At 47.6% G+C, this 16,103-nt stretch overlaps 1 protein-coding gene across 3 annotated transcripts in view; it reads left to right on the top strand.

Annotated features, from left to right (window-relative positions):
* LOC137322840 (protein furry homolog) overlaps nt 1–16,103 on the top strand; it is a 305,481-nt gene that overhangs the window by 190,883 nt on the left and 98,495 nt on the right. For all 3 annotated transcript variants that reach the window (XM_067985968.1, XM_067985965.1, XM_067985966.1), the window contains exons 31-34: nt 6,280–6,451; nt 8,044–8,300; nt 12,967–13,113; nt 15,375–15,543. In XM_067985968.1, the coding sequence (XP_067842069.1) occupies nt 6,280–6,451; nt 8,044–8,300; nt 12,967–13,113; nt 15,375–15,543 (745 nt within the window). The remainder of the gene's footprint in view (nt 1–6,279; nt 6,452–8,043; nt 8,301–12,966; nt 13,114–15,374; nt 15,544–16,103) is intronic.

Raw genomic sequence — 16,103 nt, 5'->3', positions numbered from 1 at the left:
ATGGCATCAGTTGTGGGTCTTCATGGTGATCCTCAGGAAAGGGCATTATTGCATAAACCAGTCATGATTTGCAAAGACGTGGCAGTAGTGGTGACAATATAATATGTAATGTGAGTTAATCAGGAATAAAATATAAGTAACAACCATGACAAACCCTCAAACACCCTCGTGCATCCTCTTCATGCTCACGACAGTTTGCCTTACGCTTCCTACTACACATATATGATGCATGCCCTGTGGCTGCAGCAGGTAGTGGCAGGTTGAGTGAGGCTGACTGTGAAAGAGATGCATGAGAGGGTGAGTATGAGATAGAGCCATGAGATTGTCTGAAGATTGGGTTGAGTGGTAGTGGTGGGATGAGTACTGGCGAGGTGAGTGAGTGCAGGTAAGATGAGGATGAGCTTTGAGTGAGTGTGAGGAGTGATGTGATAGAGTAGTGTTGGCAGTGCAGAGGAGATGTGGGGTGGGGGCAGTGATATAGCAGACGGAGTGTAGGTGAATGAGTAAGTGTACTCACTTCGGCTGACCTATTTAGGTCATTGAAGCGCCTCATGCACTGTATGCAGGTGCGTGGTATGTTGGTGGTGCTGGTGACCTCCTCTGCCACCTCGAGCCAGACCTTCGTGGTGGCAGAGGCAGGCCACTTCCTCCCATCCGCCGGGTGGAAGATCTCCCTCCTCCTCCTCCTCCTCCTCCTCCTCCTCACCTCATCCAGTAAGACCTGGGGTGAGGCATTATTAAACCTGGGAGCAGCCTTCCCCCTGGGCTGCTCCATGCTGTAATTTTGGCTCCTTTCTGCAGCATCAGTCAGTGGAGGACTGCCCCTTTAAATAGGGCTTCTCCAGCTGACAGCTTATGATGTGGGTGTGCTGTCCGCCCGCTGCGCAGCTTTCCAGCGCAAAACCCGGAAGCCAAGGTAAGTGCCTTCAATTAGGCTGTGATCGCATGCGGAGCACCCCGAATTCACTGGGCGCGTTACCCACGCGCCCAGTCGACCCCCCCCGCTGCCAACCCGCCTCCCTCCTAATACCGAGCCCTATGTTTCCTTTCTAATGCTGAGACTACTTTCCTAATAAGTAATGTTACACCCTCCTCCGACTTTTTTCCTATCTTTTCAAAAAAAAATTATGTTCCAGAATGTTTAGTTCCCAGTTAGGATTTTGGTAAAGTCAAGTTTCAGTTGAAGCAATGATGACCAATGTTCCTCCTTCCTTCCACCTGGGCACTTCGGTTGCACTCCACCTCACATGACCTGAACCCACTTTTATTTCCTGATTAAGGTCACGGTAACATGCTATACATCCCTCTAGCCTGCGGCAGCAGTAATGGCTACTGTCTGTAGAGTATTCTTTCTGCTGTCTAAAAACAACAGCCATTTTCATTATTTTGTGGTATGTGACTGATTAACAAAATATTTGCAAAATATGCATGTTAGTATGGACAAACATTTGATGTTTCCAGTTTACTGCCATCAACAAATTAGTGTTTAAAGTGATATTGTTTTTTCAAAAAAGTGTGTAGTAAACCATTTATCTTGTGTTTACTGAATACAGCAATATGTTGTAGCAAATTACTTCAAAACGCATTAATGCATCACAAATTGTTTTTGTCACTTGCGCTGTTCTCCCTCTGCAGTGATAAAGGCTGTGCCTTTTAAGATATCTGTTAAAGAATAAATTGTGTTTATTTTCTTACCACAATAATTATCAAAAAAAAATCTGGAAGCCAAAAAACACTTGACCCAAATTCTCAGGAGTCCTATCAAACAATTTACAAAGTCAAATTAAGTATTTCAGTGGTTTCTACAGTCCTGACAGATAGAATACAGGTGTTTCTGAAGTGAATTTGTGTGCTTCTGTATGAAAGAATTCAAGTTCTTTGGTGTTTTGCTAGGTTTAGAACCCCTTGTTAAAATATCAAGGGCTCGAATTTAGGGTCGGGTTACCTGCGGGTTTCCAGCGGGGGGGCCCCGAAAATCCCGATCTCCGGTCACGTGACCGGATCGCGACGAAATCCCGGCCACTTCCGGGTACCGCGCTGACGTGCGGGGCTGCGCGCGCAAGCCCCGCTGGTGGGAATCCCGCAGGCAATTAAAGCCAGCGGGGTTCCACTTGAGAGTACTTAACTTGCTCGTTGTGGTCAGTTAATGAGCTGAAGCAGCTGTCAAAAGAGGAAGTGTGGGATTTTAGGTTCAACGCAGTCAGTTTCCCACACTGGGGGAAACAGTACCTTTCAAACCAGGCGTGTTGCAGCCAGCAGCCTGTGGCAGGTGCCAAGGTGCGCTCCACGGGGGAGAGCCCTCACCCACGCAGGAGGCCACCGCGTCACATAGGGCAACCCCTGCCCTCCACCAACCCCCGCCAAGCCAGAGGACAGACCGACACGAAACCGCAGCCCCAGTCCGAGGACCCACCCACCTACCCTGCACAACCCCTCACACCAACACCTGCCAGATGGGTGGTGCGTTGACATCGTCGGAGGACGAACAGGATGACCAGCCCCAGCAGCCTCGCAGTCCACGCCGTCCGCCTCGGAGAGGTGGGGCCCCCCAACACGGTGCTGCGGCACACCCACCTGCACAGCAGGAGGGAGGGCAACCGCAGAGAGAGATGCGTCGCAGGAGGCACTACCCTCCGCACAGGGTGTACAGAGCGAGGCTCAGCTTCATGGACCTCTCCGAGGAGCAGTGCATACGGAGGCTCAGAGTCAATCGCCAGGTAGTCGCCGACATCTGCAGCCTCCTTAACGACGAGCTGCTCCCTGATGGACCAAGCAGCATCTTCTTACCTGTCGCCGTCAAAGTCACCACTGCCCTCAACTTCTTCGCATCCGGTTCCTTCCAGGGTGCCACCGGGGACATCACCGGGGTCTGTCAGTCCTCTGCACACAAGTGCATAAGGCAGGTCACCGATGGGTTGTTCCGCAGGGCCTCCCACTACATCAACTTCGCCATGGACGAGCGCAGCCAGATGGAGAGGGCGGTTGGATTCCATGCCATGGCCGGCTTCCCACGGGTGCAGGGTGTAATCGACTGCACCCACATCGCAATACGGGCACCTCCGCAAGAGCCAGGGCTGTTCATCAACAGGAAGGGGTATCACTCCATGAACGCCCAGCTCATCTGTGATCACCGCCAGAGATTCCTACACGTGTGCGCCAGATACCCCGGCAGCTGCCACGATGCCTTCGTCCTCAGGGAGTCCGCCGTCCCGCCCATCCTGCAGGCACCCAACGCCGGCAACGGCTGGCTCCTCGGCGACAAGGGGTATCCCCTCCACACGTGGCTCATGACACCTCTGAGGAACCCCATCACCGAGCCGGAGCGTCGGTACAATGACAGCCACACTGCTACCAGGTCTACAATTGAGCAGACCATAGGGCTTCTCAAGATGCGCTTCAGGTGCCTTGATCGTTCTGGGGGAGCGCTCCAATACACACCATTCAGAGTGGGACGAATCATAGTTGTCTGCTGTGCCCTGCACAACATGGCCCAACAGAGAGGGGTGCCGCTGGAGGAGGCCCCATCCACACCCGCCACCCACATTGAGGAAGGCGAGGAGGAGGAGGAGGAGGAGGCGGAGGAGGAGGCGGAGGAGGAGGAGGAGGCGGAGGAGGAGGACGCGCCAGAGGATGTTGGACGACCCATGCGCCGAGCCGCGACTCACCGGGATGGTCGCCGGGCCAGGGAGGCACTCATACGTCAACGGTTCTCCTAGAGTCAGACACTGCGAGGCGCTCGCATCTCCTCACCTGCACATGCGAGCGGCCATACCAGCCCCCTCCACTGAAGAGTGCTGCCAGTAATCCTGCACCCACAGCAGTGTGCCCAATGGGTGGCAGCAGGTGTTCGCCGTCATGATGGCCTCCACGGAACGCAACTATTGCACAAGCCGCGGAAGAATGGACGAGAGGTGGCAGGAGTGGTGAGAATAGACTATTTAATATCTGGAATGTGACATTATACAAGAAACAAAGTACAAAATAATAAACACCCTGGTGTATTCCCTTTGTGATTATAAGGCCTTTGCAATTCTTCTCCGGGAACCCCTACGTGGTGCTACCCCTGTGGCTCCAGCAGAGGTAGTGGCAGGTTGCTCGTCTTCTTGCCTTGACCGGGTAGATGCTCTTGGCGGACGGCCCCTGGGTTTCGGTGCCCGTGACGGCACCTCCACAGACTGCTCCTCCTGCACCGGGGCAGGGGCAGACTCGGCCACCTGGAGAGGAGGCACCATTGCGGGTACTGGTTGAGAGGTGGGCGACGGGTGGGACGTGGGGACGCCTTGTGAGGCGTCCCCGCTTCCATGTCCCCGGTCACCATCATCCCTTTCTTGGCCTCGGCCCACATCACCCCTTCCACCCTGCTGGACGGCAGTTTGGATGGCATGTGTGAGGCCTTGCAAGGCCACCCCTAGTGTATCCCTCAGCCTGTTGGTGGCGTCGGAATGTTGCTCACCCTGAATCCGTACAGACGTTGTCAGGGCCTGCATGGACTCGAAGTGGAGCTGTGCGTGACGCTCGAGGGAGGCCAGCCTGTCCTCCACCGCAGACAGTCCCGCACCTACCCGCGACACTGTGTCGCCGGTACCCTCCTGTGCCTGCGCCACCAATGCCCACATGCAGGAGTTGGACTCCTCCATCGCCTGCGCTATTGTGGACAATGCGCGCGGCACCTCTGCCAGTACCTCAGCAATTAGCTGGTGGCCCTCGACGACTCTCCTTTTCACTGGTGGCCCCCTGGGTTCAGCATCTGGGTCCGGCTGAGCAGAGCCTGGAGATGAGTGCGCCCTCCGTCGCGGACCCTCCGCGGCTGCCCCTGCCACCAGGGTCTGCTCATGCTCACTCGTGCTCAGTGACTCACCAAGTGCTACCCCAACTAGTTAGCGAGGGGGACCCACCGAGGTGCGTGTCTCTGCGCTGGTGGATGGTTGGCTCTGATGTGACGATGCACCCTCAGAGACCGCCATGTCCTCTGAGGAATCGCCCTCCACGCTCGCTTGACCCAAAGACGGACCTGCAAGAGAACAGAGGGCACTTTGAGGCATGTGGACCAACTTGACAGTGCACCTGATGGCAGGTGATGAGACGGTAACTCGCGATCATGGGTGTTGAGTGTCAGCTTTCCCTTACCGGCCGTTTCGGCAGCGACACACTCGCCATCGGCCACCGACAGGCAATGTCGCGTGCGGGCGAGGTCGAGCGCCTCCACCTCTGCGTCGGTGAGCTCCACCACTTGCGGCGGCCCACCTCCGGTGCGTGCCCTTTCCCTATTGTTCTTGCTTCTCTTCTCCTGTGAAGGCAAAACACAGATGTGTGAGTGGGTGCGTCTTGCATCGTGAGACGCATCGAGCATCGGTGTGGTTGGGTTGAGCGTGGCGTGGAACGGATGGGAGGAAGCCTGGGCCACGTGCCCATCCCATTGCATGGGGATTGGGGTGTGTGGTAGTGTTCGGGTGGGGTCAGGGATGGTGGGTACTTGTGTGCACGGCGAGGATGGTGAATGAGTGGCTGTGAGGATTGCTGATGGAGCGCAGTGGTGGCTGTGCAGGAGGGGGTTGTGATCTGCTTGGCGTGATGGTGGGGACGGGATGTGGGAGGGTGCGTTGGTGTACTCACCTTGCCAGACCTAGTCAGGTCATTGAAGCGCTTGCGGCACTGCTCCCAAGTCCTTGGGGTGTTGCCCCTGCTGCTCACCTCCGCCGCCACCTCTGCCCATGCCTTCCTGGTTGCGGTGGCAGGGAACTTGCGCCCATCTTCTGGGAAGAGTGTTTCCCTCCTCCTCCTCACGCCCTCCAGCATCAGCTGCAGTGCCAGATCTGAAAAACGGGGCGCAGCCTTTCCCCTTTGTTGAGCCATCGTCTCAAACCGCTTGCTTGTAGCAGGAGGGGCTTTGGGAGACTGCCCCTTTAACTGGAGCTCCTACATCGCGTCGACGGTACTGCGCATGCGCAGCCGGCCGGCACGCAGCTGGGGAGCGCAGAACCCGGAAGCTGGGCTTAATGGGTCCAATTATCCCGCGATCGCGTGGGGGACGCACACGATTAGCCGTCCGCGTTTTCCACGCTCCCGGAGGACCACCCGCTGGGAACCCACAGGCCTGCTAAATTCGAGCCCCAAGAGTCTGATCTTAAAACCATAAATCCAGCAGCTTTAGTCCAAGATTAACAGAAGACATAAATACTGTACCATGAATCCAGGAGTACTACAAATAATGTATTGTATTTATGCATCCAGTTACAGTTCAGTATAAAAGCTGATTTTATAATCTATTTTTGCTTTCAGATTCTGGAAGAAAAACTATTCCTGTATTCCAAAAAAGTGGCTCAGCAGAAACGTGATAGTATTCTGTTTGGAACACATGGACCATTACCTCATCTGTATTCAGTATCATTGTCTCAACTGTCAAATGAATTAGCAAGGATGTACCCTGAGCTCACACTTCCTATGTTTTCAGGTATTTCCTAATATATAAGATACATGATAATAATGGTTCTTTTAGGGCACATTTTTCTCTTCTAGTGAATGAAGGGACAATTTCTTTGATCCTATAGGACATATTGAGCACAAATAAACTGTGCGAATGTGCAGGTTTTTACTGCTCATGCAGTGTAAATCCATTAGAAGGGACAAAATAAAATCAGCCAATCACGACATATCTGCAATATTGTTCTTTTTTGTGCTTTTCAAGCAGTTAAACCAGTATCAAAGTCAAACATTTCATTCATTCGGCTCTGGAACCCACAAAGCTTTCCCAAAATGACACAATGAACATATAGGCTAGGTTGTTTCACTGACCAGGACATAGAGGTCCTGAATGACAACAGTTCAGAAAAACAGGTTGAATGTTTTGGACTGGGGGGTTGGGGGAACACCAATCCATTTTAAAAAGGTCCTGACAAGTACATTTCTCACTTTAGTTTGTGGAGCCTGCCCCAGATTCTTCCCTCCCCCCCCCCCCCCCAAGCCTCCCTCTCGTGGAACCCTATATAGAGCGTCCTTCCCACACCTACCTGCATGCCAGTGGGTGGCCATGGGCCACCAGATCTTCCGCAAGCTAGCAGCCACTACTCGCCCATTCTGAACAAGAAGTAAACTGGCGGTATGGTAATGAGGCCTGACATTTCATGCTGCCAGCGGGTGGGTCAGAAACTAACTGATTCCCACAGTTTCCTACCTGAAACTCACTGAGAGTTACAATCGGCACCAAAATCTTTACTGACACCATTGGTAAAAGAAATAAGGATGTAGTTCAGAATTAAGTCTTAGTTGCAAAAAAAACCAAAATGCTAGTACAAATGTACACATTTCTTAAAAGAACAATGCCCTGGATATTTTTTTCTACTATGAATGATGGCAAATCATAAATGTTCATGAACTTTTCTTAAGCAAAATATAAATCCATAAACACAGGATGTAATCTAACAGCTTTGCCTGGTGATCTTTTAACCTGCTGCCCAGGCATAAAACTGACATTGCAGATTGGCTGCCATTTGATTTCAGGTGGTTCCTATAACAAGCAGCTGATCCTCTAGTTGAAAATCTACCCCACAATTTCTAAAGTCAAGCACCTGATCGCTGTCAAAAATAACAATGATTTGTATCATTAGGCAAAAGCTGTTAGATTATTTCCTGCAATTATGGTTTTTGATATTTATGTAATACTGTTCTAACCATGATGACAGCCACTACGTTATACATTTTCTTTTATATGCCTGAAAATAAAAATTGTTATTTTATAAACTGTTTTTCTCTTGCAACATCTATAGTACATCCAATTATCTGCTTTCAATATTTCTTCTTTATGTTTGTGATTTCCTTACAAACATTAGCCTGAAAATTATTGAGTAAAATTGTACAAATGTGAAGTGATTTAACACCTCCTTTAAAGTAGCAATGAAAGGAATTTGTATCAGCACATTAACCATACATATGGTAGCACAGTAATTTCTAGGCTATTTTGCACTGACAGGAATACTATTGCTACAAGTATATTTTTTTAGAAATACTGAGGGATCACAATGTTTTGTTTTACATCTCTTTGACCAGAGGTTAGCCAGAGATTTCCAACCACTCACCCAAATGGCCGCCAAATTATGCTCAGCTACCTTTTGCCGTGGCTTCGTAACATTGAGCTAGTGGATGGTGGACTTCTTCCCATAACATCAAACCCACAAACTCCCGATGAACAAGCTAATTACAAGGAGGAGGAAATGATTGAGGAGTATGGACTGAAAGGAAATGGCTGGGGGTCTCCACAGGCCACTTCTCTGGTTCTTAATAACCTCATGTATATGACTGCCAAGGTAATGTTTTGTTTTTCCTTCAGTATGAAACGCCATGAATTTAATTCCATTTCATGTTCATTTTAACACTGTGAAATGATTTAAGTTTGAAATATATAGCATGAAATAGTTACGTGTTCTCGACATTAATAATACATAATGTTCTAAATTTGGCTTTATATCATGCAGTGTTGCCCTTTTTGTTAGATAAAGATAAAACAGTGTGTGGGGTAGATTTTCAATTTGCCACCCAGGCGTAAATTTGTCATTGTAGATTAGGCACCCGTTACAGAAACTGCCTGATTTTAATTTCCACTAAAATCAATGGAAATGAAAATGAGGAGGTTTCTATAACGGGCAGCCGATCCGCAACGACAATTTTACGCCAGGGCAGCAAGTTAAGAATCTACCCCAAGTATAAGGTATTTGGATATCGATAGTGAATCCTGGTCTTCTGTTTTTTTTTGGCCTATTTAATCTGGAGCACTTTCATGTTGTTGTGCTTTAATTATAACTACATTATATTACTTTTGTGTAATATAACCAAAAACACCAGTAGCATTGGCATTGTTCACCTGTGTCTGTAAGGGAAATCAATTTTACACTCCACTGCTTTTTTAGTTACATTACAGACCAGAGAAAAATATAGAGCAAAACTTTCAACTTCAGTGACTCTGTAAAACAGACGGCCAATTCGATATCCCTCATTTTACACCCCCGACGAAGTTGAAAGTTCCAGCGATATTCCTAAGTTTTATGTTTTCATTGCACAATGTCTTACCCCTATATTAATGTAACCCACTGGTAATTATACAAAAATTTGTTATGATACGAAAATCCAATCTACCTAATTATATAGTTAAAAAAAATCTCTAATTGTCTGATCCCTTCATTGCCAAGTTGTTATAAGGTATACATAATATATAATATATCTTTAAAATCTCTCAAAGTCTGACCAGTCATATTAAACAGTCACATGGTATATGTATGAACTTTACCACAATACATAAAATATTTAACTGCAATTAAATGATCTAGCTGATGCAAATGAAGTCTATTTTGCAACAATGTTCCTCCCATGAATGAAGTCTTAGGCTGTAAGTGTTTAGTAATAAAAATAGGTTATTTTATTTGTAATTCATCATAGCCTTACAGAACAGGCTGCAGATGATATTACTCTTAGTGAAGTGTTGAAATTCTCAAAGTTGCCTATTAGCATTTAGAAACTATCGCAGCCCTCACAGGGCTATTTAATTTATTGCTCATTCCCAGAAGACTCAAAAAAAAGTCAAAACTCAGATTTATATCAAGTAACTGATAATGACGTAATAGCTTGTCAGAGACATTTGTCATGGTCACTAGTATAATATGTCAAATATATTCACATGGAGTGTTTAGCAAAATATATTTACATCAAATCTCTCAATAAAGTCACAAGCTGGCCTCCTCATGAACTTAACACTGTTCTCCAATACAGTAGCAGACTAATACACAAATTTCAAACACTAAGATTTTAAGTAATAAATACAGAAAATGCTGGAACCATGCAGCAGGTACGGCAGCATCTATGAAGCGGAGAAGGTAGGGTTAACATTTTAGGTTGATGACCTTTCATCTGGCTCTGATGAAAGGTCATCAACCTGAAACATTGGGCTCGATTTTAGGGTCGGGTTTCCTGCGGGTTTCCAGCGGGGGGGCCCCAAAAATCCCGATATGAGGTCACGTGACCGGATCGCGCCGTGATCCCGACCACTTCCGGGTTCCCCGATGACGTGCGGGGCTGCGTGCGTGGCCCCCGCTGGTGGGAATCCCGCAGGCAATTAAAGCCAGCGGGGTTCCACTTGAGAGTACTTACCTTGCTTGTTGAGGTCAGGTAATGAGCTGAATCAGCTGTCAAAAGAGGAAGTGTGGGATTTTACCTGCATCGCAGACTGTTTCACACACTGGGGGAAACAGTCTCTCTCCAACCAGGCGTGTTGCAGCCAGCAGCCTGTGTCAGCTGCCAAGGTGCACTCCACGGGGGAGAGCCCTCACCCACGCAGGAGGCCACCGCGTCACATAGGGCAACCCCTGCCCCCCACCACCCCCCGCCAAGCCAGAGGACAGACCGACACGAAACCGCAGCCCCAGTCCGAGGAACCACCCACCTACCCTGCACAACCCCTCAGACCAACACCTGCCAGATGGGTGGTGCGTGGACACCCTCGGAGGACGAACAGCATGACCAGCCCCAGCAGCCTCGCAGTCCACGCGGTCCGCCGCAGAGACGTGGAGCCCCCCAACACAGTGTTGTTGCACGCCCACCTGCACGGCAGGAGGGAGGGCTACCGCAGAGAGAGACGCATCGCAGAGGGCACTACCCTTGCCACATGGTCCACAGACCGAGGCGAAGCTCCCCGGACCTCTCCGAGGAGCAGTGCACACGGAGGCGCAGATTCGCTCGACATGTAGTCGTGGAGATCTGCAGGCTCTTTCATGCTGAGCTGCTCCTGGCTGGCCCCAGCACCAAGTGCTTACCTGTCGCTGCCAAAGTCACCACTGCCCTCCACAACTTCTCTTCCGCATCCTTCCAGGGTGCAGCCGGGTACACCGCCGATGTCTCTCAGTGGTCTGCGCGGAAGAGCCCTGCAAATACACCTGCACCTACTCTGCAGTAACACGATGGGTGGCATCAGTGGTGGGTCCTCATAGTGATACCCAGGAGCGGGCATTATTGGACACAACAGACAGGATTCGCGGAGACATGGCAGTGGTGGTGCCAATATAATGTGTGCTGTTTGTTGCTCTGAGCAGCCCAGGGGGAGGCATCATTAAACTGGGAGCAGCCTTCCCCCTGGGCTGCTCCATGCTGAAATTTGTTCCATTGGTTGCAGCATCTGTCAGTGGAGGACTGCCCCTTTAACTAGAGAGCCTCCAGCTGACAGATCGTACTGCGCATGCGCAGCCCGCCCGACGCGCAGACCAGCAGCATGGACCCCGGAGGAGCAGGTAATTGATTCCTATTAGTGTGTTGCCTGCTACGATCGCGCGGGCAACCCACTAATTTCACCGAGCATGTTGACCACGCTCCCGAAACCCAACCCGCCGGAAACCCGCAGGCCTGGTAACATCGAGCCCATTAACCCTAACTTCTTCACTCCATAGATGTTGTGAGTGTTTCCAGCATTTTATGTTTTTTTTTTCAGATTTCCAGCATCTGCAATATTTTGCTTTTTCTTCTTTTTAATATTTTAATTATGCTCACAGTGTAGCCTTAAAGGCAACAAACAGTATTGTGCTCATCATATAAGTCACCAGTATTAGGGAAGACACAGAACCTGCTTTGCCCCAGAATTATACATGCCTTAACTTCTTTATCCATTAGAAAACAAAATGTGGAATGATACACATTGAGCTTCAGCAAGAAGTTCTTTAATGCAACGAGGCATATTTAAATGCAAATTTCCTTCTTCTGTAAAATGCCCGAAGTAACCAAACAATCTTAGGGATACTCTAAATGGATGTAACGCACTACCCTAAAGGAGGAAGGAAAGGTTGGAGAATTAGGGAACCCATGCTCACTGTCTGTATCTCCTAGCATTTGTTGAAGAATGGCAAACACTTCAGAATAGGTTGTCTGCCTATTAGCTTATTCAGGATAAATGGATTAAGGATTTGAAAAATTATCTACTAATGGTGGTTTGTGGGGAGAGTGTAGAAGAGAAGAAATAGGAAAATACCAGTAACAGAAATGTACAATACTTAATGATTGGTTCCAATTGTCAGTAATGTATAAAGGAAAAAATGGTTCCTTTGATTAAATGTCAAACCCCAAAGCAGAAGATACGTCAAACAAAAGAGAAGTTATCACTGTCATTGATGGCACTTAGAATAACTGGCATTACAGCACAGAAGGAGGCCATTCAGCTCATCATGCCTGTGCCAGTGCGAGCTCGTCAACTGGATCTATCTACCCTAATCCTATTTCCCTGCCCTTTCCCTGTATTCTTTTATATTCTTCCTTTAAAAATATTTATCTGACTCTCTTTTAATTGTTAGTGTCTGCCTCAACAGCCACTTGTGCTAAAACATTCTATGTTCTAATAACTGTGTGTGTAAAACTCGATTATAACTTCCCCTTCATACATTTAGTGATAGTCCTGCGATTCGCTAACCAGTGTAAAAAGTCTTATTTATCCCTTCAAAACCCTTTATAATCTAGAAAACCTCTACTAGAGTCCCCGAGGGTCATTTTAACCTAACGGTTATCTGACGGGATCGCGTCAGTCGCCTGTTTTACACCCCGTCCGATTTGTGGAAAAAGCCTCAATATTTCAAGCCTTTCTTCATACCTATCACCTCTCACTCCTGGAGTCATTCTAGTGATTCTTTGGCTAAGAATGTCCTCGGCGATGCTTCCACTCTGCTGCCCTAACTTTGCCAAATGTGTAGTGGAAACCCCGTTTATGTGCGAACCCTTTCCATGGATCTAATATCCTTTTTAAGAATGGGAAGGATATTATTGGATGGCAGTGTGACATCCCATAATGGAAACATTATGATAACTAAGTATTGCTGATAGACACAATTTTTTTTAAATTGGAATCGGTTAGCCCTCAGCATCTGACATCTGTGAATGGACTGCCTCATAAATCGACTCCAAGACTTAAACGCAATTAAAAACAACCTTTTTTGTTTCTTTTTCTAGTATGGGGATGAAGTTCCTGGATCAGAGATGGAAAATGCCTGGAATGCGCTGGTAGACAATGAAAAATGGAGCAATAATCTCAGGATTGCCCTGCAATTTCTGATCAGCCTTTGTGGAGTTAGCAGTGACACATCTCTTCTGTTGTATGTGAGTAGCTTTGGACAGCAACACATGATATACTTTTAAGTCTACAATAGCAGACATGCAAAATTGGTGAATAATACATAGCAGGCCAAACATATCTACCTCTGCCATTTTTTTAGTATTTAAAGCAATGCACTAAAGCAAGTTCATTCATTTTGGACAGTATTTTATACACCTGCGTTAATGCATTGAATAGTCTCATTTAGGAATGAATCAGTATTAGAAATTATGCTATTTGTTTTTTAAAGTTGTCATCAAGTATGTTGCTTTTTTATATATTTCTCTAATTACATGGAATTTGCACTTGATAATCCAAATTAATGGGCTAGAATTTCTGCCTGGCATGAACTGGCCTTGGCGATGACCAGCAAATCAGACAGGCAGCAATCCCACCTGTGGCCACTGGAAAACGTCTCTGTTTTCACACAGGTTTAATATGCATGTATATTAGGACAGGACTTTTTGTTGGGGTGGGACTTCGCTGTTTTTTTGCAGGAAATGCTATGTTTATTTTTGGATGTTTTATTCTCTTTCTTTTAAAAATCAGAGCCTGTATAAAATGTTTACTTAAAAGTAGTTGATTCATTGTTTCCAAAATTACCAGAAAGATACCTGTACATAAACCATCTAAAAGAGTTCAGCAGAACAGGAGGACTCTTAAAGAAAAGGGAATCCGTAAAGTGGATTCCAGAATGCACACTTTCACTCCTCCTCAGGAAATGAGAGGGTACCTAACTACAGAGTTCAGTCCTGTTTGGCAAGTCAATTTAAAATGAATGATGGGGTTGTTAATGTATCCCAGTTTCAGTATTCTAATGGTTGAAGTAAGTAAAATGAAAGTAGGCATAGCAGGGAAATCACCAGAGCTGAACTGTCAGCATTCAGCATTATGCCACCAACCAAATCTGCAGGCCCCAGCATACTTATCTAGCAATGGCTGAGGGCAACATCCTTCACAAATTGATAAGTGACACAGCTATGACATCTGCTGCAAGAAGACCTGTAGCCAGCCTTCAGCATAGGGATGATGTTGCCAATGACAGTCAAAGTCATCTCTGCTCTTAACTTTTCTGCCTCCACTTCCTTCTAGGCAGCATAGGATCATCTACTGAATCAGCCAAATTGCTCCCATAAATGTACCAAATAAGTGTCTGCTGCATGGTTGAGCAGGGCTAACACTTTCTTCAGCTTTCCCATTGAGTAACAACAAGAGCTTGACATGTCTGCCCAGTTTCACCACACTGATGGATTTCCCCAAGTACAGGAAATCATCGGCCATCCCTGTAGCCCTTCAGGCAGCAAGTTACAGCCCATTCTTTAATACCACCACTTGCTCCTCCTGACCAATGTACTTTGATTCATCTGGTGCTACCGCCTAAAGCTCACTAACTGCATCCTGCAAGGGGTGTACAACTGCTGGTGATTTCAAATGTTGATGAGAGTGACACAGTGTGCTGTGAGGAGCTGTCGTCTAGATTACTGGCTGTGCTGACACTGATCTTCCAGGCCTACAATGACAGAAGAGAAATTGTAGGGAAAGATAGTACAGTGGTGGGCACCACGTATTATCAAGCACAGAGGCCTGAGATCTGCAACATGACTGAGATGCCCGGCATGCCCAGATGCAGGTGGCAAACGCAAAGGGGTTGCAAGCGATGGGCTCGGCTCATTAGACCCCTGACTTTGATATAAATTATACAGCCGTCCCATAATGTGACTGAAGCATCTTGGTGACGCTCCACCTATTTAGAACAGGCACTGAAGAGGAGACTACTGTTAGACGACAGAAATAAAGTTGGGCATCTGTGCCCTTTTACATCCTTGCCCCCCTACCCTACATTGGCTCCCAGTCCCCCAACAATTCAGATTTCAAATTACTATGTTTATGTTTAGATTCTGCCATGGCCTTACCCCTCCCTACCTCATAACTTCCTCCACTACAACAACCACTCTCAAACTCTCTGTTCCTCTGGTCTCTTGTTCAGCAACCCCCAAACACTTCAGACCCCACCCCACCTGTTGAAAGCCATGCCTTCACTAGCCTAGGCTCCATGCTCTAGAATAACCCCCAAACCTCACCTCGGTTAAGATCCTCCTCAAAACCCAATTTTTTGACACGCTTTTGGTCATCACTCCTAATATCTCCTTTACAACTGTGTCCATGTTTTCCTTACACCTCTGTAAAGTGCATTGTGACTTTTTCTACATTAAATGCACAACATAAAAGTTGTTTCTGTAATAAATGTGAATCTATCATGTTTCAGATAAAGAAAGTAGTAATCTACTTGTGTCGTAACAACACTATTCAGACAATGGAAGAGCTTTTGTTGGAGATGCAACAGACAGATCCTGTAAACCCTGTTGTCCTGCACTGTGATAATCCACCTTTTTATCGCTTTGCTGCAAGCAGCAAGACTTCCACAGCTGCATCAGGTGAGACATGAGTGTTCTTAATGGATTTTCATGTACAGCAAGGTATCAGTAAAAGGCTGCCCATTTTTGGTGTCAAGTGTCAGCCTTGGCTGAGTGGTAGCAATCTCGCCTCCGAGTCAGAAGGTTGTGGGTTCAAGCCATACTCCAGAGACTTGAGCACATAATCTAGGCTGGCACTTCTGTGCAGTACTGAGGGAGGTGCTGTCTTTCGGATGACATATTAAACCAAGGCCTGGTCTGCCCTCTCAGAGCCCTATCTGAATTCTTCTTGCCCCCAGAATTCTCTCTGCAGCTCCACAGTGTTGCTTCCCTGCTTTGGTACAAAGAATGCACCTCTCCTTTAAGCTACTGCATACCCTTAAGAAGCTGCAGCAACATCTATTTTCCTGTCTCCTCAGCAGTGAGTTGCCTATGGGGAAATCGTCTTACTGGCAGCTCGCCTCAACCTTGCAATTTAAAGGCGACCTGAAAATTGGAAATGAGCCCCCAGCTGGCTCCTCCGGGTGCCCGTTGCTGTAACCCCACCCACCTCATAGCAGTTTCCGACGCATTCCAAGTGT

Source organism: Heptranchias perlo, chromosome 6, assembly GCF_035084215.1.
Source record: "Heptranchias perlo isolate sHepPer1 chromosome 6, sHepPer1.hap1, whole genome shotgun sequence".
Taxonomy (NCBI): Eukaryota; Metazoa; Chordata; class Chondrichthyes; order Hexanchiformes; family Hexanchidae; genus Heptranchias; species Heptranchias perlo.
The sequence above is the reverse complement of the archived record's forward strand: the minus strand, read 5'-3'. Positions and strand labels throughout refer to the sequence as shown.